At 48.0% G+C, this 26,855-nt stretch overlaps 1 protein-coding gene across 3 annotated transcripts in view; it reads left to right on the top strand.

Annotated features, from left to right (window-relative positions):
- LOC136856558 (uncharacterized) overlaps positions 1-26,855 on the top strand; it is a 90,732-nt gene that overhangs the window by 18,958 nt on the left and 44,919 nt on the right. For all 3 annotated transcript variants that reach the window (XM_067134407.1, XM_067134406.1, XM_067134408.1), the window contains exon 2: positions 4,314-4,556. In XM_067134407.1, the coding sequence (XP_066990508.1) occupies positions 4,400-4,556 (157 nt within the window). In that variant the 5' untranslated portion in view covers positions 4,314-4,399. The remainder of the gene's footprint in view (positions 1-4,313; positions 4,557-26,855) is intronic.

Below are 26,855 nucleotides of genomic sequence, written 5' to 3'. Positions count from 1 at the left end.
TGCTTGCCAAAGGGGTTCTCGATCAGGTGAGTAACCTGGTCTCTGGGCAGGAAATTCACTTTATACAGATACACTTGGAGAAGCTTCTTCCCCACTCCTCTGCCTCGACAGAAGTGCTTCTACAGGCCTTTGGAAGAGGCCAGTCTGGAGGTATGGCCATTTCCTACATGGCACCAGATGGCAAACCTGTAGGCCTGTAGGTGAGATCTTAGTGATATGTAGGAAATGGAAGTTGCAAACATTGTCTTTGTTCTTCGTCTGCTGCTACCTCTTCACCTTCTTCTTCGAGTGCTAACTGGGGAAGACAGAGGATCTCTCATTAGCTCACCCCAGTCTCCGGATTCAGGGGTGTATCATATACCTCGTTGAGGTATAGTGATTCAGGAGCTCAAGTGCACAGGTCTCCAAGTTCTGCATTCTCGGAACCAGTTCTGGGAAGTCTTCTGAGGCTGGTGTTGTGCCTGCCTCTTCCCAGAGTTCTCTTTGGACACTTGGGTAGAGGAAACTCCCATGGTTTGTTTTGGATGTGATTCGGGAGCTTCGAGTCTCTCCTTGTGTTCGGGTTTCACCAAACCTCGAATCCCCCGAAACCAGTACTGGAGAGTCTGTTCCCCAGTCTGGTTCAGGCACAGTATGAGAGAAGGTGTTGAAGCATTCAGATGCTTCTTCACTTCCTACCCATACTTCTTCAAGTACTCAGCCAGGTTCCTGACCGAGTGCTTCCGTCTCGAGGGTTCGAGCACTTGGAGATGTAACGAGGAGATCCCCTACTCAGCCCTCTCAAGGAAGCTTCAGCCTTGAAGAAGACTGGGGCACTTCGTAAGGTACAGACATAGCTGAGGAAGGTATCCTCAGTTCCCTTTAGGAAATGTATTTCCGAATACATGTCAGTCTTCTCCTGGGAACAGGAGATGACTTCTCTACTTGGCAGGGCTTGCCAGTCTAGTTCAAGTTTGAGGAGCTCGACTTCGCACTCTAGCAGAACACGTAATGTCCTGTCATGCTGATATTTCGGCCTTGGTCCCATATCGGCATGTTCAGAGAAGAGTTCAGTTATTCCTGTTACTAAGGAATAGACAGCTCAACAGTAACAAGTCTTCCTTATTCACCTGTCTCCCTTGGGGAACTGGTCCTTCAGGAACGGCCTTTCCTTTACTCCCCTCAGCGGAGATTTCAGGAATTCTTGTCTCCTATAGGGGACTCCCTATTCCTTTCCATTCCTTCGGGAATGAAATGAGTTAAGGATTCTTGTCTCCGATAAGGGACTCCCTATTCCTTTGGGAAGGAAAGGAATTTGGAACTAGTCTGGTGACTAGATGACAGTACTTTGTTGGAGTGTTTCAGCACATTCCTCCTCCCATCATGCCCCTGTTCGCAGGTACATCGACCGAGGAAGAACTCGCTCACCTGAAAGACTTGCTTCTTTTAGATGAGCGGAATAAGTGTGGCAAACTTCTTAACACCAATTTTTGAAACTCAGGACGGTTTTCCTAGCTCTTCCAGGGTTTCAGGATCTTGATAAACTTTCCTGTGGTGCGGATGAGTGTCAGTACCCCCTTCACCGCGAGATTAACTTCTGTCAACAAAAGAGGGGGAGGACAGGTTTCCCTGCAACTCTACAGGTTGACGATGCAAGTATACGAGTGGGCGGCTGCACACTCAGCAGAACTGTAGCCAGGTACATCCCGGGGATTCAGAACATAATGACAATCAAGCTCATCATCAATGTCAGGTGACAGGGATTTGGCCCTCTCCCCCAGACACTACCAAGATTTCCCAGTCTTTGGAGTCTCCCAACAATAATAGTCGACTGAAGCTTCAGTGTACTATTCTATTATTCCACTTCCACAGTCGTCGATAGAAACATTTCCCAACCCTTGGAACAGTCTTCAAGCCTCGGAAGAGGTAAGGGATCTCTCAGTTGCTACTCCCTGTCTACAGACGTGGGAATCATGGTACGGGGCTCTTCGGAACCCCATGCCGTGAAAGCAACAGAGGCATGGGTCTCCATGGACACCCTGCCTCTGATACCAGTTCTGGAAGTCCTCTTCCCAGGCCAGTGAATAACCTTCCACCAGCGCACACGGGGTCCTTGGATCCCCGTATGTCGGTAGCAACTGTTGTATGGGGTTCCACGGAACCCCGTGTCATAGGTTTGTGGGTTCACGGATTCTGTGGATGCACGTGTCACCAGAGGTACATGGTTATCCCGGATACCTGTGTCACCAGAGGTACATAGGGCTCCAATAGGACCCTGGTGTCATAATTTTTGGCCTCAGAAATCTTTTTCCTGGGCAGGTCAGGGTTCTTCCCTCGCTGCGTAGGGGCCCACGGGCTCCAATGACACTGAAGGTCCCCAGTCATGGACCCAGGCCCGACTTACAAGAGAGAGTAAGGGTCCAACACTCAAGTGTGGCCTCACCCCCAGCACATTCTTGCATAGGAATGGTGCCAGGGTCCCAGACAGGTGACGCAAACCTATAGATAAGCTCACTTGGGAAGGAGGTCTCCTATTTAATCTTCTTGTCTGTGGAGGTCTAGGCCTCCAACCAGACTATGGCACTCGAAGAGGTGAGGTTCTGTCATGCTCAAGTTTGTCCCAAAACTCGTAGCAAGACTTTAGAGTCACTTTCAGTCCCATTTTGAACTGGTTAGTAGTATTCGTACCAGATACTACTTTTTCCAGTTAGAGTGCCTCGGTACTATCTTCAAGAGGACTTGACATCTCAAGCCTGAGTGTTGATGACTCTTCTTTAGTACTTTTTCTACTAAGAAAGAAGTGTTCAAACATGTTTTCTTTCTAGCCTCATGAGGCTATCGAATGAGAGTTCTCAACTGCCAACATGTGGCTAGGAGTTTGTTCCAAGTACCTCATGAGGATAGAGGCATTGGTCCATTCCTTGCACTCCAGAAGAACCTTTCGGTTTTTCAGGTATTAAGACAGAAATTGACATAGGCTGTCCACTCTCATATCTTTCTACCTTCATGATGTTGCCCACAGGTCTTGGGACTCCTTTTTCCTGAGCCCTGTGGTGGCTGCTCAACAAGTTGTTTAGCTCGCCCAGATCCCATTGTGGACAGTTTGCATCTTGCCTAAGGTGTTCAGTGGCAAAGAGCGAATGTGTCGGGGGACTGACTCCCTCCCTTGTCTCTTTTTCTCTCCTCTCTCGCAGAGAGAGTTGAGTTGCCATCCGTCACTCGCTGTTTGGACGGGTCATGCGGGTGAGTCTACATAACTGAGTACCCTGTCTATAAACTTACTTAGATTAATAGATGCAAGTCCTCCCGCCTCTCTAGCAAGGGGAGAGAGGGGCTGACGGTAAAACAAACCCATTGGTTAGCCTAGTTTTATTGTCTCTGATGCTCTGGGTTCATCCAAACCTTTTTCGAAGAAATGTTGCTACACACACATTAATTGGAAAGGTCCAGAAGTCTGACAATTGCACACTCAGTCATTCACACTTCTGTTCAATTTGCCAGTTCAATTTGCCAGAGGCTGGCCTCCTTCCTTTGCTTTTACATGACCAGGAAGGAGTCCCAGGTGAGGCTAACTCCAGTCAGTTCAGAAGCTTACTCAGAATCCTCCCTCCAAGAAGTAAGTCTTCCTGTTGTAAGGGGCTGAGGGTTTGTATATCATTTAGGAACCAATCACAGATTTTTAAAGTAATTTGTATTTTTCCTAACTATACAAACATGAGGTCCTTTACACTTTATGCTCACCTCAGCCACCCCTCATTCTGCTTCCTGGGCCAAAAGGCAAAGTGAGTGTATACTGACTGGGTGGGCAGTACTCCCACCCATAGTCGGTAGTTATCTATGTACTTCACATCATTTAAAGTTAAATGTCCGTGTTCCAGCTGCGCTGAATTAAATTCTTATTGTAAAGGACCTCAGGTTTGTATAATTAGGAAAAATACAAATTACTTTAAAAATTTGTGATATTTCCTCACATACAAACCTGAAGTTCTTTACATTTACGTCCCACCTCATCCACGCCTCATTCTGATACCAGGGATGAAAGGCAAAATGGAATGCAGAGTGTTGAGTGAGCAGGGCTTCCCCCTTACTATTGGTAATTAACGACATTGTCTGAAAGTTAAACTGCTGTCGGAGCTCCCCTTTGCAAGCTAAGTCTTATGTAAAGAACTTCAGGTTTGTATGTTAATTACAAATTGCTCAAAAAAGTTTCTATATATATTTGTTTTTCATTAGTAGTACATCTGCTTAACAATACTGTATTGTCCTAGTGTGAATATATTACTTTTAATTTAGAATTATGAGAGCACCTTTCATAAAAATTATTCCTTTTTCAGGTTCTAGAGTACTGTCTGCCTGAATACTTAAGAATGGTCTTTTTATTGGCATAAGGTTGCAGAATGATTTAGCTGAAGGAAAAACCATGGCTGCTCACACACCAAAAAAATTACAAGACAAATGCCTTGATGCTGTAGCTCTTTCTATCTTAAAGAAAGCGTTCCCGTGCTCCATAAAGCACCTTACTTCAGTTTATGAAGCACCTTGTTTTTCTGTGCATGATGTGTCCTTCATTGACACTGGTAAGTGATGTTCTAGTTACTTTGTTTAAAAGCTGTCCCAAAGTTGTGTTTGTTCCTACACAATATACAGACCTTTCGGTCTTTATAGTAGAATTACTTTCAGTGCAGCTGGAGACCAGCCGTTCAACTTTAAACAAGGTGATGGAGTACATAGTTAACTACCAACTACAGTGGGAGCCCACCCACCAACCTTTGTACATTGCACTTTGCTTTTGGCTGTGGAGAGAGAGGGAGAGAGACATGTCGCTCTTCTGTGCCTGCCGTTTGACTGATTCGTTTGTTTATGTTGTGTGTTCATGATATATATTAACCCTTAAACGCCAAGCCCTATTTTCAAAAAACATCTCCCGTATGGAAAAGGCCTCCGAGAGTAGTGTGAAGCGGAAAAAGTTTTCAAAAAATCACAGCGCTTAGTTTTTAAGATTAAGAGTTCATTTTTGGCTCCTTTTTTTCTCATTGCCTGAAGTTTAGTATGCAGTCATCAGAAATGAAAAAAAATATCATATATAAATATTGGAATATATGACAGTGAAAAAAAACTAAGTATATAATTGTATACAAATTACGCTGTAAGCAAAAGCGGTTAAAGCTAATGAGTTAATTTTTTTAGCTGTATTGTACACTAAATTGTGATGATTTTGGTATATAACAGATTGTAAAACGATTAAAGCAACACAGAGAAAATATTATCACAAAATGATGCATGAATTAAATGTGTGCATGGACGTAAGAAAAATTTTTTTTAAAAATTCACCAAAAATCGAAATATTGTGCTAGAGACTTTCCAATTGTTTCAAAATGAAGGAAATTGATTGGATATTACTAGACTGTAAGTTTTTAGCTTACAATTGCATTTTTTGAACCATTTCGATCGAGTTGAAGTTGACCAAGGTTGATTTTTCTATTTATCTTTATTTATATGAAAATATTACAAAACTGTGAAGAGCTAAAAGAATGATTTATTTTTGTTGTATTCTACATGAAATTGCACATTTTGATGTATAACACTTTATGTAACGAATAATATAAACGGCAAAAAAAAAATTACGTCAAGTTGACTCAAGAAATGACAGGATTTTCAGCGGAGTCCATGCGCGCGGAGCGAAGGAAAAAGTTTTTTTCAAAAATTCACCAAAAATAGAAATTTTGTGCTAGAGACTTTCTGTTTGTTGCAGAATAAAGGAAAATGATTGATTGTTACTAGAATGTAAGAATTTTGGCCTCTGTTTGCGTTTTTTCGAGCATTTCGGTCGAGTCAAAGTTGACCGAATGTTAAAATTTTGTCAGTTATAGTGATTTAAATGAAATTATTACAAAACTGTGAAGAGCTAAAAGAATGATTTATTTTTTGTTGTATTCTACATGAAATTGCGCACATTTTGATGTATAACACTTTATGTAATGAATAATATAAAATGGCGAAAAAATTACGGCAAGTTGACTCAAGAAATGCCAGGATTTTCATGGAGTCCGTCTTGTATGGTATGAGTGAAGGAAAGTTTTTTTCAAAAATTCACCAAAAATAGAAATTTTGTGCTAGAGACTTTCCGTTTGTTGCAGAATAAAGGTAAATGATTGATTGTTACTAGAACGTAAAATTTTGGCCTGGTTTACGTTTTTCGAGCATTTCGGTCGAGTCAAAATTTTGACCAAATGTTAAAATTTTTGTCAGTTATCGTGATTTAAATGAAAATATTACAAAACTGTGAAGAGCTAAAGAATGATTTATTTTTTGTTGTATTCTACATGAAATTGTGCACATTTTGATGTATAACACTTTATGTAACGAATAATATAAAACGGCAAAAAAATTACGCAAGTTGACTCAAGAAATGCCAGGATTTTCAGCGGAGTCCGTGGCGTGGAGCGAAGGAAAAAGTTTTTTCAAAAATTCACCAAAAATAGAAGTATTGTGCTAGAGACTTTGCATTTGTTGCAGAATAAAGGTAAATGATTGATTGTTACTAGAATGTAAGAATTTTGGCCTACGGTTGCGTTTTTCGAGCATTTCGGTCAAGTCAAAGTTGACCAAATATTAAAATTTTGTCAGTTACCATGATTTAGATGAAAATATTACAAAACTGTGAAGAGCTAAAAGAATGATTTATTTTTGTTGTATTCTACATGAAATTTCGCACATTTTGATGTATAACACTTTATGTAACGAATAATATAAAGCGGGTGAAAAATTACGGCAAGTTGACTCAAGAAATGCCAGGATTTTCAGCGGAGTTCGTCGTCATGAGAAGAAAAAGTTTTTTCAAAAATTCACCAAGAATAGAATATTGTGCTAGAGACTTTCCGTTTGTTGCAGAATAAAAGGTAAATGATTGATTGTTACTAGAATGTAAGAATTTTGGCCTACGGCAATTAAATAGTTTTTGAGCATTTCGATTCGAGTCAGAGTTGACAAATGTTAAAATTTTGTCAGTTACCATGATTTAAATGAAAATATTACAAAACTATGAAGAGCTAAAAGAATTATTTATTTTTTGTTGTACTCTACATGATATTGCGCACATTTTGATGTATAACACTTATGTAACGAATAATATAAAACGGCGAAAAAATTACGGCAAGTTGACTCAAGAAATGACAGGATTTTCAGCGAAGTCGTCTGTGGAGTGGAAAGGAAAAGTTTTTTTAAAAATTCACCAAAAATAGAAATTTTGTGCTAGAGACTTTCCGTTTGTTGCAAAATGAAGGTAAAAGATTGAATATCACCAGAATATTAGATTTTTTGCTTACTTTTGGAAGACCCAAGTATATATATATATATATATATATATATATATATATATATATATATATATATATATATATATATCATATATATATATATATATATATATATATATTATATATACACACACATATATATATATATATATATAATATATATATATATATATATATATATATATATATATATATATATATATACATAATTAAAAGGAATGGTTGTGAAAAACTTTGTTTTTGCATAAAACGAAATAATATACAAAACACCAATGAATACAGATATATAAAAACTTGTAATAAATATAAAACTAAAAATAAATTCAATGCAGAATACTCACTGTAATCCTGACTCTTCGTTCTGTTCTTGTTTTCTCCCTCCTCCATTGAAGAGTCTTGCATTTTTTTCCTCCCGACATGACGAGGCACAAGCGGAGGAGGGAGACGCACGCCCTTACTGCTGATGGACCGCACTTAGGTGGCTCGCTGCGCCCTCCGGTGTCGCTCTGGTAGGCGCACTCCAGTATATAACCTCAATGTGGTACTTACGGCTACACTCCTCGAACCTGCAAAGTGCTACCTTGCAGGTGCGACAGACGTACCGGCTGTCTCTCCTTCTGCCATTCATATGGCACACCCGGCACCGTTTCTGTTTGCGCCCTTCTATGAGCTCCAGTGTGTGATGTCGTGGCTGCAGCCGACACACAGGGTCGACTTTTCCGACGGGACACTGGAATGCGAGGGAGGGCGGCAGCATCACCAGGGCGGCGGCATCATCCAGGGCGGCATCTTCAAAGGCGGCGGGATCATCAAGGTCGGCGGCAGCAGGGGCGGCGTTGGCAGGATCAGGAATTCTGAGGTTGGACCACCTAGCGACATCTGCCCATTCCTCTTGGGGCAGAGCTGGAGCTTGGGGCAGAGGGCGGCGTTGGAAGGCCACTCCTCTGGGTTGAAGTTTATGAGGCATTCCCAGCCACCTCAAGAAACTGGATGTGGGTCAACCTCCGGCGTCCGAATTATACCCACAGTAAAGGATGTAGGCATTCTGGAGGGCCAACTGAAGGAGGTATTTGACGAGCTTCTGTGTCCACCTCCTGGCGAAGGGATAATACTGGATGAGTTGATCAAAGAGATCAACTCCTCCCATGTGCCTGTTGTAGTGCCCGATGACAGTAGGGCGCTGGACACTGAAAACTCCTCATATGTAACTCGGCCCTGCCGGCGTGTCTTCTTCCGCTGATTGACCTCTTCTTGGATGGGCTCATGACTCGTCGTAATCATGGAGTGTCGTCGGACCCCTTCCAACAGATGACGAAGACATCTCCCTTCCGCCGCCACTCTGTCTCTCCTCTTGCCAGATGTTGCGGGTGGCTAGCAAACCTCTTGAGGACATTCGGGGCCCCACGCACCAACCGAAGGGTTCCACTGATGTGCACACCTGCTTCATACAGTTCCTGGGCCAGGGATACCGAATTATAATAATTATCCATAAACAGGTGGTATCCCTGGTTACGGAAACGATTCACAAGACCGAAGACAGTGTCACGCAGCGTGGAGAAGACCCCAGAATACACCAAGAAGTCCACGACGTATCCAGTGTTGGCTTCCGTAATGAAAAATAACTTTACACCATATTTCTTTGGCTTCTTGGGGTTGTACACTTTTATACTTAGACGCCCTTTGTATGGCATCATACCCTCATCCAAAGAAAGGTTCTTGGAAGGAACCACGAGAGTCTGGAACCGTTCACGAATGAACTCCAACACTGGGCAGACTAAGATGAGGCGGTCGGGGTTATTCCGGGGTATAGCCCTTTGGTTGAAGGCGTTGAAATACCTGTCCATCGCCAGGAAACTATCACGGGGCATAATGCCGGGCACATTGGGCATACTAAAAAAAAAATTCCGCCTCCAATATTGCCTGACGTCGGCAGCAGGCATCATTCCAAAAAAAATGTGGAGCCCCAAAAAATGCGCCATGTCCGTGAGGTTGCAGCCCCGCCAGCGATACGACAACGTCGTCTGCAGTTCCTCACGGCAGTACCGAGCGTAATATGCCGTCTCCGCAACAGGGAATTCCAGCAATTCCCGCGTCAGGAACAGCTGAATGAACCCCAGTGTAGTGAGAGGCACAGGGACGGCCAGTTCAGGTACTGCCGTGAATGGGTGCATGTTAGGTGGGGTGGGGTCCTCCAACCACCCCTCATCACTTTCGGACGAACGGCCTTCACCCGAGCTGCCGCGACGTGCACGGGCACGTCTTCGCACTCCCACGCTCCCAGCTGGGCCGTCTCCTTCACTTTCGCCATCACTTTCAGTCTCGTCCCCACCAGCCACAATCGGGGCATCCTCCTCCTCCAGCTCAGACTCTCCCTCATATGCACTAAAACCATTAAATTCTAATTCACTTTCCTCCTGTGGATCCTGTACGGACATTGGGGGCAAATACTCATCATCACTGACATCAGGCGTGATGTCCTCATCGCTGGATGACCAGCTGCCACTGAAATCAGGACTTCCCACCTGCTCTCGATCGAGCTCCGACAAGTATTGTCAATGTCCTTTTGTTGGAGGCCTCCCAAATGTTTTCGGATGCCCCTCAGGACACCCCGATGCTTCCTAGGGTCGTAAAAGGCACGGGATGTGGTCCTGGGTCGGATTCGGTCACACGTGGGCGAACAACACGGCGCTGAGAAGCTGGGTCACTTTGGCTGCTAGGTCCTTCTCCAGCATCCCAGTCTAAAACTCGTCTCACACGCTCACTACCGACAGGCAGTATGCGCCTTTCACGGTCCTGACGGCTTTGAGACATCTCTGCAAACGTCCTGTTGCAGCACGTAATACTCAAACACTCGCCAAAGTTCTGCAAAACACGATTGCGTAAAAAAATCGCTCCCACAAGGTCCGACGCTGATGCTATCTGGTGCAAGAAGGAGGAGGAATCACTCGGCGATGCGGCGTCTGGGTGACGCTTATAAACAAAACAACAGCTTGATCCGTGAACTCCCAGCATCCCTCAAGGCGCGTGATTTGAAACCTTCCGCAAACTAGGCCTATAATTATTTTTCCGCGAATATTTAAAAAAATCATTTTCAGTCGACGTATGCTATGTCCACTTTGCATACGACAGACAATTTTAGTTGACGTATGGTACGTCCATTAAGCGGTAAAGGGTTAATGTGTTGTTCTTTTGCTTATATCTGGAAAATAACATTCTTTTTTAATATAATGCAAATACAACCCTGTATTTTACCCTTGTGTGTTGCGTATTCAGTATTCTGATATAGTTGTTCATTCTAATATAACACAACCCTACAACTTCATTAACTTTGACAGTGGTAAAACTGGTTTGATGTTTTTTCCTTATCTCTGGATGCAACACTCTAGTATAATACTGTGTACTGTAATGCAATTCCATCCCCCTGTTTTACTTTTGTGTGTTATGTGTTCAGTATTCTGATATAATTGTTCATTCTGTCATAATGCAACACTAACTTTATTAGCCTTCAGAGTTGTAAACTGTTTTTTTACGTTGCCAAGGCAACGAGCTTAAACTGTTTCTCACCTCCGCTTATGACTCTATGACACTACTTCATCTTTTTCGGAGAGTTTTATTCCTTCTCAATGCAAAGGAAGGTTTGTATTCTGAAAATGATTGCTTGACATTTGTGATGTTTTAGGTTTGTTCTGACACGATATACAAACTGTCGGTCACTTTCAGTGTAGGCTGGAAACAGCCGTTAAACTCTTGAGCAAGGTGGTTAGGCAGTAACTACTGCCAGGTAGGCAGGAATACCTGCCTGCCTGGATGTAAACATTCCAGTTTGCTTTCGGCCGTCATGCGTTGCAGACGTGGTTTTGGATCTCTTTGCCCAACTGTTGTTAAGCTCTTTATTATCCCAGTGGGATCTTAACGTATTTTTGTGTTATATTGCGTGCATTTGATGTTTATTAATACAAACCCATGATTTGTGATAACCTTGCATAAGCCGTCGTTCCCCTGCGTCTGTCTCGGGTTTGACGACTAAGGGCATATATAGAGGGGCGTAACCAAGTGGTAATGCTTCTCTTCCACTAGCCCTTTGTTTAGATATTGAAGGCATTCCCATGTATGTTCGGAGATATTAGTTGGGACGTAATATCTTCGCTCCCTTTCATTGATTGGGACGTAAGAGTTTTCTTCCCTTCTTGGACTCCCGCCCTCCGTGTACAAGGGCATGACTACTTCCCTCCTACTTGTGCTGAGTGTTGTTTTCACCTGCGCTATAGGGAGGTGTTGGGGGGTTTGGGACGTCGTCGGTAAGTTCCACTTCCATGGCACCCCTGGTGGACTCCCCTCCTTCCTTCTCTCTCCCTGTAAGTTCTTTCTTTTCGCTCCTCTGGTAGAGATCTCTCTCCTTAGCCCTCGTCACTCACTCGTCGGGCAAAGACCGCGAGGAGTTGGGGGCCCCTGGTGGTTGGATGACCACTTCTAAGGGGCCTCCTCTTCCTGCGTAGGGCAGTTCCCCCCGTAGTGAGAGGAGCCTCCCTCTACTAATCATGTTTGCTTTTTCTTTCAAGTTGACAGTGAGCATCGCAGGCACAGCAGTAGTTGGCTGGATATCTCGGGGGATATCTTGCATGAAGGAGTCACAACATTCATTTAGTATTGCTTTTGGATTGACCACAGTGCCTGGTTGGAATGTCATAGTTGCACGTCGGGATCGTTTCGACTCTGTTCCCGCCAATGTGGATCGATCGCTGTCATTCCTGGCCTTCATGTATGCCGTGGCACTGACTGCCTCTGGCGTATCTGTGATCCATCTGCTCCTGCTGTTTCCTGTGTTATGCTTCTGTTAACTCGATGACAGTCTCCAGGCGGCACTTTCTGGTCTCCTGCTGCAGCCGTCCTGATCGTTCCTGTCATTGCTGGTGACGTTCATGTGACGTTCCTGGCTGTTGCTGCCGTAGCTCCTGCATCGGCTGTCCTGATCATGCCTGCTGCTTCTCCGTTGCATTCCTGCCTAGCTGCCCTGGAGGTAACAATGTCCGCCATCCTGTGGAAGATGTTGGAGTGAAGGTGAAGGAAGTCGCCTTGTGGCCACAAGCAACGTTCCTGGCCATGGTGGTAGCTCCTGGTTTCCGAACCGCTTCCGTAGCTCCTGCACCGGCTATCATGGTCGTGCCTGCTGCTTCTCCTGGTGGTCATGTCTGGGCCGCTTCCGTTGTGTTCCTGCCTAGCTGCCCTGGAGGTTACGATGTTTCGTGGCCACCATCCTATAGAAGATGTGGGAGCGAAGGTGAAGGAAGTCGCCCTGTGGAAGTAGCCGACGTGTTCTTCAACTTATCTTCAATTTCATCTTCTGCTGCCTCTTCCCTTCCTCTCCCGAGCTTCGAGGGTGTCCCGGGAACCAGACAGACCTCCATTGGCCGAAGGAGAGGAAGGCTGCTTTTTTCCCCTGGATGCCCTTGGATGTCTAGGGACTGCCTCCTTCTGAGGAGGCAGTGGGTCTCTCGGCTCTTCCCAACCTTCGGGTTAGGAAACCGATTCGCATACCCCTGGGTTTTATGTTTCGGGAGCCACGGGCGTGCAGACCTCAGTTTGCGATCCCTTTCCCAGTCCTAGAGGTTCTGCCTCTAAGACGGGGGCTACTTCAGGGGCTCGTTTGTGAGCTGCTCCAAGTGCTTCGGTGGAATATTGAGTATCCCGATCTGGTCTGGAGAGTACTCTCGCTGGCCCAGTTTGGAAGGAGTGCGAGAGAAAGGGCCGAGGCACCCAGGTGTCTCAGCTCTTCTTGCCAGCACCACAAGCGTTCCCCAAGTGCTTGCCAGTGCTCAGTCAGGTTCCCAGCCTGGTGTCTCAATCCAATCGATTCGAATACCAGAAGAAGCAGGGAAGAGATTCCCTTCAGGAGTCCTGCAGGACTGACTCTTTCCTGGGAGACAAGTTTCTCTCGTTGGCTCTTCCCGCCCTTGTGAGGGAACCGATTTGCATTCTCCTGAAGGGTCTGGTTTTTTGGGAGAGCAAGAGCGTGGCCTGTCAAGGCTGCGCCCTCGTTGCCAGCCTTAGAAGTCTGCATCTAAGACTGGTTCTGTGCCTGGCTCTTTTTGACCTCTTAGGAAACCAAAAGCAGGCACTCCCGATTTTTGGGAGTCTCATGGGTCGCTCAAATCTTATGAATCACAAGTGCTCTCTTGAGGAGAGACACAGGACGAGAGAAACCGGGTGTCTCGATACTGCCCGCCAGCTGCTTCGGTTGCTTGGCCGGGATTCATCCTCATGTCTTGAACCTTAGGGTTTGAGCATGCAGGATAGCAGACACAGAATTCCCACTTAAACATTCTTCTCGAGGGGCCTCGGCCTCGAAAGAGTTTAGTGTTCGGGAAACTAGCAGTAGTTCACGGCAGACGAGTTCCGCCCTGTCCAGTTCCTATTGTGTTCGCACGATCGGTTCGGCTCGGCTCGCTCACCCCACCCAGCCTCTGATCGTGCTTGCGAGACTGGTTCTGCTCGACTCAGCTCAGCTCAGCTCGACTCGACTCGACACCACCCCTGGATTGCGTTCGCGTGATGGGCTCGGCTTGGCCCAACTCAGTTCTTCTGAATCGGGTTCTCGTCTCTGTTCGAGTGAACTTTCTGCTCTTCCCAGGAAAGCGCTTTGCCACAGCACAAGGGCTCTCCTTCCCCCATGTGGCAGTAATCTCCTTCGGTTAATTATTGCTCACGGTCCGCCTCTCCTGCTGGTCTTAGTGGCAGGACAGGCAGGGGTACTCTTTCTCCTCACCTGTTCTCTTTTTCTCTCGGTTGTTCTGAGAGGCACTAGATGGACAGAGGGAGCGCCAACGAATTTGTCTTAGGAGTTCATCTGCCTGGCGTGCTTTGGGTGTCGGTCCCCCAGTTGTCTCGTAGTACAATCAGGTAGCTGAGGAGGGTTTCATGGGATCTGTCAAGGTCTCCCTCCAAGGGGAGAGGTACAAGAGTTTCACGCTTTGGAAGCAGCAAGGGTCTTCCTCTTCAAGTTGCGATTGCCATCATTTTTTGGAGAACTTCGCGCTGATTCGTCAGGTGAGGATCCCCGGGAGAGGACCGCGGCTCCCCCAATGAATAATCTTCATCTCTCGCAACCCTTGCAGTTCCTGAGGGGCCAAGAGTGTCGGGGGCCACCGCGGTCCTTGCTTCTGAGAGCGTTCTCAACCAGATGAATTCTTTTCTTCAGAGAAGGAGTTCATTCAAGTCGAGACACCAAGCTTCTCTCCTGCCTCAACAGAGTACAAATTCTTCTTTGCCTCAGAGGGTCTTGTCGACTGCAGTTCTGTGGGCAATTCTGGTGCTAAGAAGAAGGACTTTGTCCTAATTTGGATCTCTGGTTTCATAAGTCACGAGTTGGCTCAACCCTTAGGAACGAACCTTTACTTGGTTCTGCCTGCCTCTTTCAGAGATTTGCCAGATACCTCGGTAACCAAGGTTCATACTAGGGCACTGCCTTCTCAACTCCTGAGAAGTCCCAGGCTTCGGAAGGTAAGATTGCGGAACACATAGCCCTCTTCTTTTCTTCTAGGAAAGTGTGCATAACTGTGTCTCTTTCCGCCCTCTTTTCCATAGGGAGGAGGGAAGAAGGGAAGAGAGAAAGAAGTATCGACCGGGAAGAAGTTCTCATACTGCTGATGCCTGGATGAAATGATACTTATTGAGCATCTGGAGCTAGCATTGACATTGCCGAGACCTGGGAATGGGTTTCTTCAGGAGAAGTGTCTATTTCCCTTAGGTTTCGGCAATTCTTTTCATCAAACTTCTTTCCTAATTCCTCCCCCTTGCTCCCGATTTGGGAAATGCCAGCCTGGCTAGAACTAATTGTCTCGGTATCATGTCATCTTGCAGAAGCTTCCCATGGTGGAGAATGGCGGTCTGCTTCCATTCCTCCATCCTTCTTTCCTCTTCGAAGTATGAGGAAAGAGTTAATCTAATGCTTGATTGAAGGAACCTTCAAATATGCTTGCATATTCCCCTCTCATCGTGTGTCTACTTCTGGATTCACCGATCGAGGAATAGGCGTAAACCGGTAAGACTTTGTCTTGAAGGTGTGTGACTGAGACGATTAGTACCTTCTCATCACCATCCTGGGCTCAGAGCAGCCTTTTGGCCTTCTGAGAATTCAGGATGAGTTTTGCGACACTCAGTGGTTTCATTGAACAACAAAACCACAGTACAGTAGTGGCTTTGTCGACAAACATGAGGTAATTGTTTTTTCGTCCCGTTTCATCTGTTGACATTTGCAGGTACTCAAGTGTTCTGTAGCGTACTCGACAGCTCAATTAACCAGATGCATTCCCGGTGGGGATGTACTGGTAAGTGAGCTTGACCTCAGGTTTGAGTGATTGGGACAGAACGTGCTGCTCACTCTTTTCTTCTCAAAGATTCATGAAGAGACTGCTCGACTGTGAATCCCTACCATCTTCTGTTGCCTCCCTGCACAACAAGACGGTAGTTTTTCTCACTCCTTCATACCAGACCCAGGGGCTGCTATGGTCAGGCATGCTGTCTTTCTGGGGAAAAATTCAATATCTGCATTTTCCCTCCATATTTGTTTGTTTCGCCAGGGGTTCACAAGCATTGCTCACCCCGAGTTACAGACAAATGCTGGAAGACTTCGCCTTTCACCCGACCTGATAGTTGAGGCATCGAGAAGAGTTCTGCTTGACCCAACCTCCTGTAGCAGCTACACAAGAAGCAGTTCTTCAGGCAGTACATCCCTGTGTGGTCAGGACTGGGAGACCTTCCAGCTTTCCTTGCAAGCGGCAATGGATATAGCTGAGTATCTCTTGAAGTCCTCTGCAACACTGTCCCAGGGACTGGATCTGTCTTCGCTGGTGGGTGTCGTTGACGGAACTTCTTCTCGGGTCAGAGTCGCTCTTCAAGTCTGGACTTCCTTGTCTTCTCCGCTGAGGGTTGCTTCTCTTTACTTTCATTTGTGAGGAGTGCAGGCCCTTGTGACCTAGTCTTCTATCTGAAGTAGCCTTCTTCTCCTTAGTTGAAATTTAGGTATGGATGAGAAGCTTCTTTGGTCTTGCTGTCCCAGAGAACTGTTCCCTGGGTAGCGTGTGACTGTCGTTTAGGGTTCCTGTCCCGTGCCCTGCACACGCCCTTACAAGAGTCGTCAGATAGAGATGTGCCCTCTTAGGACCATCTCTCATCTTGCATAGAAGATGGAAGAACTGGTGAAGGGGATCAATACCTCGACTCCTTCTCGAATCTTGTAGGTGGACTTCAAATCCATCGGCATCTATTGTCAGGTTTGAGTCCTTCTTGTTCCCCTTCTCCTTGGACTTTGTATCGATGATCCAGATCAATTGTTACTTTGTTCTATTAGGGAGCTGTGGTGCTTTCCGAAAAGGCTCAGTGTTCCTAACCTGGATGTTGTCGACGTTTTCGCTAGTACTATCTCTCCCAAGGAAGAAGTGTCTAAGGACACATCTGTCTCCTGGCTTTGTGAAGCAATTGAAGGAGGTACTTGGCAGCTGGCGACGACAATACTGGTACTTTCCACCCGAGAGCTCACAAAGTCAATGGCTTGGTCCATCCTTCACATTCTGGAAGTTTCTGTTGATCTGGAAGCAAGACGTGGCCTCATTCTTGTCTTCCCGTGGTCTTGCCCACAGGCGCTTGGAACCTTTTTTTCCATGGCCCGGTGGTGGCTGCTCAACAAGTTGTGTTTTTTACCCAGCTCCTTCAAGAGGACTACAGTAATAGCATCTTGCCTAAGGTGTTGGCTCTGGAAGTGAGAAGGATACCGAGAGTGACTGGCCTCTCTTCCTCCTCCTTCCCCATCCTCCTACTTCTCCTCCTTCGGGATGAGAACAGGACTCAAACCAATACTTGCTGGCTCTGGTGCTGATGTGGTAAGACTACACATCAAGCACCCTTACTATTTTTCTTCTAGAATCATAGAAGCAGTTCCGCTCCTTCCTCTAGCAAGGGGAAGAAGGAGAGACTGGCAATAAGGTAACCCTATATCGGCTTTTCCTTACTGCCTCCGACTCTAGATTCTTCCAGCCTATTTCGTATGAGTTACGTTTCCTCACTCATATGAAAAGGTCCAGAATCTGACATTTGATCTTGCAGTTCCTACACTCAGATCAATATGTCAGAGGCATGGTACTCCTCCTCGCTCTTTCGACCAGGAGGAGTAGCCCAGGTGTGCAGAACTCCAGTTAGTTCAGGAGACTCACTCAGATTCCTCCTTCCAACCAGTGAGTCTTCCTAATGTAAAGGACTGACAGTTTGTATATCATGTTGAAACAAATCACAATTTTTGAAAGTAAATTGTATTTTTCCTAACTATACAAACCTAAGGTCCTTTACATTACATATTATGCCTGCCTTATGCCACCCCTCAATCTGAACCTGGACCGAAAGGCAAACTGGAATATTTACATCCGTGCAGGCTGGTATTCCCGTTTACCTGGCGATAGTTACTGTCTAACCACCTTGCTCAAGAGTTTAACGGCCGTTTCCAGCCTACGCTGAAAGTAATTCCTAATGTAAAGCACCTTAGGTTTGTATAGTTAGGAAAAATACAATTTACTTTCAAAAACTGTGATTTTCCAGATATTGTAGAGCTGAAGGGACTTGGGAAATACGGGTTCTCTCGCTAGCAATACCTGCGGTATTACACTATATGTTGCCGATTGCTCATTTTGATTCGTCTACGGGTATGCAATCAGTTGTTGCTCGGGTTCCCATGGAACCAGTGGCTCGACTCACACAGAGAGAGAGAGAGAGAGAGAGAGAGAGAGAGAGAGAGAGAGAGAGAGAGAGAGAGAGAGTCCAGAGTGAGTGTGCTCTTATTCCCACCTTCACATTTCTGTACAGGAATGGTGCAAGGGCCCCAAGACAGCGATAGACTTGTGGTAGAAGTTGAAGAAGAGAACTGAATTATCATCATCATCTTTGCCTTCATTTACTTGTGTGCTATCTCTTCTGGGTGTTCTCCCAAGTCTTCGGACTTGGGAACTGTGCCGTGGGTCTCACGAGACCCTGCAACACTGAGGCACCAGGTGCTCAGGTTCCTCAGATAAGACACGTTGATGAAGTAACCCAGGTCACCTGTACTAGTTCCAGGAAATCTTTTTCCCGGACTAGTATGCACCTCCGCTTTTGTTTCTTCAGACACTCTGGTTGAGGAAGCAACTGAAGAGGAATGTAGTTGTGAATCGGAAGCTCCAGGTGTTTGAGTCTCGAATGTGACTTGTGTTACCGTGGATACTCAGGTTTCTTCGAAACCCCAAGTTACCTTTACCAGTATCATGGAGATACCTACATGGACTGGTATAATCCTTCCTCTACTCGAGTTTCTCGGACACTCGAGTAGAGAGAGCAACTTATGATTGATCTAGTCATGAATCGGGAGCTCCGGATGCGGGAGTCTTGAACGGGACTCGTTGTCATGGGTAGATGCAGTAATATGAAATATATTGAAAAAGAAATATCTCTTTTTCCAAAATGTGACTGCTTCCTGTGTTTGCTCACCAGTCAGTTCCTGTTGTCAACGTGTGGTGGACAATTAGCGAGACGATGAATACCCTGTCTTGTGGAAACGACACCATATGGTATCTCATGCCATGCCTTTGTAACATGGCGCAATATTTGATCTACATTGCATCAGAAAATTTTATCTGAAATCTTCTATGGCGTGACCGGAAAGGGGCGGATGTTAGGAACCAATTATTGTGTAGAAAATCAAAAACTCCTTATATGGGAATGATGATTGTTTGTCGTCATTGGCTCCGCCTATACAGGGGTATACAAGCTTCCAGAAGAGACTTCCCAAGACAGAGATATAGACAGACAGAGACAGTACTCAGAGGTCGGACAAAGCAAGGATCCGACGGGAGTATCCCCTTCAGACGAACCTTACTCTTCTCCATAAAATCTTATCCTGCCCGAAACAAAGAGAAGCAGCCAGTCCTTCCTACTTGTGATGAGAAGTCCTTAAGTCCTCCACGTTTGAGACGAGGTGAAGCAGCGAGCCTGCATTCCAGTGACAAAGAAAAGTTGTCAGCCCTTCCTGCCTGTGACAACTTGAAGTAGCCAGTCCTTCCTGCCTGTGACAACTTGAAATAGTCAGTCCTTCCTGCCTGTGACAATGTGAAATAGTCAGTCCTTCCTGCTTGTGACAACGTGAAGTAGTCAGCCCTTCCTGCCTGTAACGAGGATGAGTCTTTAGCCCTTCTTGCCCTCCATTTGCACCCTCTCTGGATTCTTGAAGAAACAGCATTTGCTGCCTCATCTTAAAGACATCCTTTGTTCCGACACGATATACAAATCGTTGGTCCTTTACATTAGGAATTACTTTCAGGCATAGGCTGGAAATGTCGTTAAACTCTTGAGCAAGATGGTTAGGCAGTAACTACTGCCAGGTAGGTGGGGATACCCGCCTGCCGGATGTAAACATTCCAGTTTGCTTTCTGCCGTCATGCGTTGCCAACGTGTTTTTTCGTTCTCTCCGCCTGACTGTTGTTAAGCTCTTATTATCCTGGTGGGATCTTTCTGTATTTTTGTTTATATATATGTGTGTTTGATATTTATTAATACAAACCCACGATTTGTGATAACCTTGCATAGGCCGTCTTTCCCTGCCTGTGTCTTGGGTTTGACGGCCAAGGGCGTAATTGGAGTAGCGTAACCAAGTGGTAATGCTTCTCTTCCAGCAGCCCTTTACGTAAATATTGAAGGCGCCCCTGTACTTTCGGAGATATAGTTTGGGACGTAATATCTTCACTCCCCTACATTCATCGGGACGTAAGAGTTCGTTCCCTTCTTGGGCTTCCGCCCTCCATGTATAAAGGGTATCACTAATTCCTTCCTACTTATGCTGAGTGTTGCTCGCCACCTGCGCTTGGAGAATTACGGGCCGGATGGGAAGTTGCGGGCGTCGTCAATAAGTTCCGCTTCCACAGCGCCCTTGGTGGCCTCCCCTCCGTCCTTTTTTTCTCTTCCCGTAGGTTCTTCCTACCCCCTTTAGTAGATTCTTCTCCTTCGCCCTCTTTGCTTGCTTGTCGGGCAAAGACCAGGGGCGGGGAGTAATTGGGCGACCTCTTGTAGAGTACCTCCTCCCGCTGCGTAGGGCAGTTCCCCTTGTAGAGAGAGGAGTCTCCCTCTACTAATCATCTTTGCTTTTCTTTCAGGTTGACAGTGAGCATTGCAGACACAGCAGTAGTTGGCTGGATATGTCAAAGGATATCTCGCATGAAGCAGTCCCGACATTCATTCAGTGTTGCTTCGGGATCGACCACAATACCTGGTTAGATGACATTTTTCCATGTCGGGATCATTCTCACTCTGTTCCCGCCGATGTGGATCGATTGCTGTCATTGCTGGTCTTCCTGTATGCTGTTGCAATGCCTCCGCCAGCTACCTGTGGTCCATCTGCTCCTGCTGTTCCCTGTGTTATGCTCTTGTCAACTCGACGACAGTCTCTGGGCTGCTCTTCCTGGTCTCCTGCGGCAGCCGCCCAGATCGTTCCTGTCGCTGCTGGTGACTTTCACGTGACATTTCTGTCTGTTGCAGTAGCTCATGCCTTCCGAACCGCTAACGTAGCTCCTGCATGGGCAGTCCTGATCATGCCCGCTACTTCTCCTAGTGGTCGTGCCCGGGGCCGCTTCCCTTGTGTTCCTGCCAGCTGCCCCAGAGGTTATGATGTCTACCATCTTGTAGAAGATGTGGGCATGAAGGGGAAGGAAGTCGCCTTGTGGAAGTGACGTTCCTAGCCGTTGCAATAGCTCCTGCTCTCCAAACCTCTGCCATAGCTCCTGCATCGGCTGTCCTGATCATGCCTGCTGCTTCTCCTGGTGGCGGTGTCCTGGCTGCGTCTGTTGTGTTCCTGCCGGACTACCTTGGAGGTTACGATGTTTTGTGTCCACCATCCTGTAGATGTCGGAGTGGAGGTGAAGGAAGCCGCCCTGTGGAAGTAGCCGCTGTCTGCTTCATCTTATCTTCAATTTCGTCTTCTGCTGCGTCTTCCCTTCCTCTCCCGAGGTCCAAGGGTGTCCTGAGAATCGGACAGACCTCCGTCGGCTGAAGGAGAGGAAGGCTGCTTCTTCCTTTTGATGCCCTTGGATGTCTAGGGACTGCCTCCTTCTGAGGAGGCAGTGGGTCTCTCGTTGGCTCTTCCCGACCTTCGGGTTAGGAAACCGATTCGCATAGCCCTGGGTTTTGTGTTTCGGAAGCCAGCGGGCGCGCAGACCTCAGTTTGCGATCCTGTTCCCAGTCCTAGAGGTTCCGCCTCTAAGATGTGGGCTGCTTCGGGCGCTCGTTCATGAGCCGCTCTGAGTGCTCGAGATTCTGTGGAATATCAAGTACTGTATCCCAATCTGGTCTAGAGAGATTTTCCTCGGCCCAGTTCGGGAGGAGTGCGAGAGAAAGGGCCGAGGCACCCAGGTGCCTCGGCTCTTCCTGCCAGCACCGCAAGCGCTCCCCGAGTGCTTGCCAGTGCTCGGTTGGGTTCCCAGCCTGGTGTCTCGATCCTGTCGGTTCGAACATCAGAAGAAGCTGGGAAGAGATTCCCTTTGGGAGTTTTGCGGGACTTCTAAGGGACTGACTCTCTTCCGGGAGACAAGTTTCTCTCGTTGACTCTTCCCGCCCTCGGGCAGGAACCGATTCGCATTCTCCTGTAGGATCTTTCGTTTCGGGGGCCGCGAGAGCGCAGCCCCTTGAGGCCGCGCCCTCGTTGCCAGTCTTGGAAGTCTGCGTCTAAGACTGGTTCTGTGCTTGGCTCTTTCGATCTCTTAGGAAACAAAGCAGCCGCTCCCGATTTTTGGGAGTCTCGTGGGTAGCTTGAATTCTATGAATCACGAGCGCTCTCCTGACGAGAGGCACAGGACGAGAGAAAGTGCCAAGACACCCAGGTGTTTGGTTGCCGGGACACCCAGGTGTCTGGGTGCTGAGACACCAGGTGCCTCGATACTGCTCGCCAGCTGCTTCGGTTGCTCGGCCAGGCTTCATTCTTGTGTCTTGAACTTTAGGGTTCGAGCATGCAAGATAGCAGACACAGAATTCCCCTTTGAACCTTCTTCTCGAGGGGCCTCGGCCTCGAAGGAGTTTAGAGTTCGGGAAACTAGCAATTGTTCACAGCAGCCCAGTCTGGCCTGCCCAGTTACGATTGTGTTCCCGCAATCGGCTCGGCCCCCAGTTGCGCTTACGAGGCTGGCTTGGCTCGACTCGGCTTGCCAGACTGGCTCGGCTCGGTTCGGCTCGCCTGGCCTGCCTCCCAGTCCGCCGCATACCAACCAGCTGGATCGCGTTCGCGTGATTGGCTTGGCGCGGCTCGGCCCCCGGTCATGCTTACGAGACTGGTTCGGCTCGACTTGGCGTGCCAGACTGGTTCGGCTTGGCTTGGCTCGCCCCACCTGCCTCCCAGTCCGCCGCATACCAACCAGCTGGATCGCGTTCGCGTGATCGGCTCGGCCCTATTTGGTTTGTTCTGACACAATATACAAACCCTCGGTCATTTACATTAGGGATTACTTTCAGGCGTAGGCTGGAAATGGCCGTTAAACTCTTGAGCAAGGTGGTTAGGCAGTAACTACCTCCAGGTAGGAGGGGATACCCGCCTGCCCGGATGTAAACATTCCAGTTTGCTTTCGGCCGTCATGCGTAGCTGACGTGTTTTCGTTCTCTCTGCCTGACTGTCGTTAAGCTCTTATTATCCTGGTGGGATCTTTCTGTATTTTTGTTTATATATACGTGTGTTTGATTTTTATTAATACAAACCCACGATTTGTGATAACCTTGCGTAAGCCGTTGTTCCCTGCCTGTGTCTTGGGTTTGACGGCCAAGGGCATAACTGGAGTAGCATAACCAAGTGGTAATGCTTCTCTCCAGCGGCCCTTTACGTAAATACTGAAGGCGCCCCTGTACTTTCGGAGATATAGTTTGGGGCGCAATATCTTCACTCCCCTACATCCATCGGGACGTAGAGTTAGTTCCCTTCTTGGGCCTCCGGCCGCCGTGTGTAAGGGGCATCACTAATTTCATCTACTTATGCTGAGTGTTACTCGCCGCCTGCGCTTAGAGATTTGCGGGCCGGGTGGGAAGTTATGGTCGTCATCGATAAGTTCCGCTTCCACAGCGCCCTTGGTGGCCTCCCCTCCGTCCTTTTTTTCTTCCCGTAGGTTCTTCCTCTCTCCTTCGCCCTCTTTGCTCGCTCGTCGGGCAAAGACCCGGTGGGGGGGGGAGGGATCGAGCGACCTCGTCTAGAGTACCTCCTCCCGCTGCGTAGGGCTGTTCCTTTGTAGCGGAGGGGCCTCCTCTACTAATCATCTTTGTTTTTCTTTCAGGTTGACAGTGAGCATCGCAGACACAGCAGTAGTTGGCTGGATATATCAAAAATATCTTGCATGAAGCAGTCCCGACATTCATTCAGTGTTGCTTCGGGATCGACCACAATACCTGGTTAGATGACATTTTTCCATGTCGGGATCATTCTGACTCTGTTCCCGCCGATGTGGATCGATTGCTGTCATTGCTGGTCTTCCTGTATGCTGTTGCAATGCCTCCGCCGTACCTGTGGTCCATCTGCTCCTGCTGTTCCCTGTGTTATGCTCTTGTCAACTCGACGACAGTCTCTGGGCTGCTCTCCTGGTCTCCTGCCGCAACCGCCCAGATCGCTCCTGTCGCTGCTGGTGACTTTCAAATGACATTCTGTCCGTTTCAGTAGCTCCTGCCTTCCGAACCGCTAACGTAGCTCCTGCATCGGATGTCCTGATCGTGCGCGCTTCTTCTCCTAGTGATCGTGCCCGGGGCCGCTTCCGTTGTGTTCCTGCCAGCTGCCCTGGAGGTTACGATGTCTGCCATCCTGTAGAAGATGTTGGCGTGAAAGGGAAGGAAGTCGCCTTGTGGAAGTGACGTTCCTAGCCGTTGCATAGCTCCTGCTCTCTGAACCTTTGCCGTAGCTCCTGCATCGGCTGTCCTGATCATTCCTGCCGCTTCTGGCGGTCGTGCCCGGGGCCGCTTCCGTGCGTTCCTGCCAGCTGTCCCAGAGGTTACGATGTCCGCCATCCTGTAGAAGATGTCGGCGTGAAGATGAAGGAAGTCGTCCTGTTGAGGTGATGTTCCTGGCCGTTGCAGTAGCTCCTGCCTTCCGAATTGCTGCCGTAGCTCCTGCATCGGCTGTCCTGATCATGCTTCTCCTGGTGGTGGTGTCCTGGCTGCGTCTGTTGTGTTCCTGCCGGACTACCCTGGTGGTTACGATGTTTCGTGTCCACCATCCTGTAGAAAACGTCGAAGTGGAGGTGAAGGAAGCCGTCCTGTGGAAGTAGCCGCCGTCTTCCTCATCTTATCTTCGATTTCGTCTTCTGCTGCGTCTTCCCTTCCTCTCCCGAGGTCCAAGGGTGTCCCGAGAATCGGACAGACCTCCATCGGCCGAAGGAAAGGAATGCTGCTTCTTACCCTTGATGCCCTTGGACGTCTAGGGACTGCCTCCTTCCGAGGAGGCAGTGGGTCTCTTGTTGGCTCTTCCCGACCTTCGGGTTAGGAAACCGATTAGGAAACCGATTCGCATAGCCCTGGGTTTTGTGTTTCGGAAGCCGCGGGCGCGCAGACCTCAGTTTGCGATCCCGTCCCTGAGTCTTAGAGGTTCCGCCTCTAAGATGGGGGCTGCTTCGGGCGCTCGTTTGCGAGCCGCTTCGAGTGCTCGAGATTCTATGGAATATCGAGTATCCCGATCTGGTCTGGAGAGATTTTCCTCGGCCCAGTTTGGGAGCAGTGCGAGAGAAAGGGCCGAGGCACCCAGGTGTCTTGGTTCCTCTTCCTGCCAGCACCGCAAGCGCTCCCCGAGTGTTTGCCAGTGCTCGGTTGGGTTCCCAGCCTGGTGTCTCAATCCTCTTGGTTCGAACACCAGAAGAAGCAGGGAAGAAATTCACTTTGGGAGTCCTGCAGGACTTCTAAGGGACTGACTCTCTTCCGGGAGACAAGTTTCTCTCGTTGACCGATTTGCATTCTCCTGTAGATTCTTGCGTTTCGGGGGCCGCGAGAGTGCGGCCTCTCGAGGCCACACCCTCGTTGCCAGTCTTGGAAGTCTGCGTCTAAGACTGGTTCTGTGCTTGGCTCTTTCGATCTATTAGGAAACAAAGCAGCCGCTCCCGATTTTCGGAAGTCTCGTGGGTAGCTCGAATTCTATGAATCACGAGCGCTATCCTTATGAGAGGCACAGGACGAGAGAAAGTGCCAAGACACCCAGGTGTCTGGTTGCCGGAACACCCAGGTGTCTGTGTGCTGCGACGCCAGGTGTCTCGATACTGCCCGCCAGCTGCTTCGGTTGCTCAAGCATACAAGATAGCAGACACAGAATTCCCCTTTGAACCTTCTTCTCGAGGGGCCTCGGCCTCAAGGAGTTTAGAGTACGGGAAACTAGCAATTGTTCACAGCAGACCAGTCCGGCCTGCCCAGTTATGATTGTGTTCGCGCAGTTGGCTCGGCTCGGCCCCTGGTCGCACTTACGAGACTGGCTCGGCTCGACTCGGCTTGCCAGACTGGCTTGGCTTGGCTCGACTCGACTTGGCTTGCCAGACTGGCTCTGCTCTGCTCGGCTCGCCCCGCCTGCCTCCCAGTCCGCCGCATACCGACCAGCTGGATCGCGTTCGCGTGATTGGCTCGGCTCGGCTCGGCCCTACTCGGTTTTTTCCGATTCGGGTTCTCGGCTATGTTCGAGTGAACTTTTTTGCTCTTCCCAGGAAAGCGCTTTGCCACGGCACAAGTGCTCTTCCTTCCCCGTGAGGCAGTAATCTCCTTTGGTTGATTATCGCTCACGGTCCGCCTCTCCTGCTTATCATACTGGCAGGACAGGTAGGGATACTCTTTTCTCCTCACTTGTTCTCTTCTCCTCTCGGTTGTTACGAGAGGCGCGAGACGGACAGAGAGAGCTCTGACGAAATTTTCTTTCGGAGTTCGGCTGCCTGGCGTGCTTTGGGTGTCGGTCCCCCTGATTCTCTCGTATTATAACCAGGTGGCCGAGGAGGGTTTCATGGGATCTGTCAAGGTCTCCTTCCAAGGGGAGAGGTAGAGGAGTTTCACGCATCGGAAACAGCGAGGGTCTTCCTCTTCAAGTTACGATCGCCCCTGTGTTCTCGGGGAACGTCGGCGCGAAGTTCCCCGAGACAGGATCGCGGCTCCCCCAATGAATAACCTTCATCACTCGCAACCGTTGCAGTTTCCGAGGGGCGAAGAGTGTCAGGGACCGCCGCGGTCCTGGCTTCCGAGAGCGTTCTCGACCTGATGAATTCTTTTCTTCGAAGGAGTTAATTCAGGTCGAGACACCAAGCTTCCACCCCTGCCTCGACAGAATATGAATTCTTCTTGCCTTGGAGGGTCTTGCCGACTGCAGTTTTTTGGGCAATTCTGGTGCTAAGAAGGACTTTGTCCCAATTCGGATCTCCGGTTTCGTAAGTTCTGAGTTGGCTCGACCCTTGGGAACGAACCTTTACTTGGTTCTGCCTTTCTCTTTCAGAGATTTGCTAGATACCCCGGTAATCAAGGTTCCCACCAGGGCACTGACTTGTCCTTTGGACAATGGCCAAGAACTTTGGG

The sequence above is a fragment of the Macrobrachium rosenbergii genome, chromosome 36, assembly GCF_040412425.1.
Source record: "Macrobrachium rosenbergii isolate ZJJX-2024 chromosome 36, ASM4041242v1, whole genome shotgun sequence".
NCBI classification, from domain to species: domain Eukaryota; kingdom Metazoa; phylum Arthropoda; class Malacostraca; order Decapoda; family Palaemonidae; genus Macrobrachium; species Macrobrachium rosenbergii.
The sequence above is the reverse complement of the archived record's forward strand: the minus strand, read 5'-3'. Positions and strand labels throughout refer to the sequence as shown.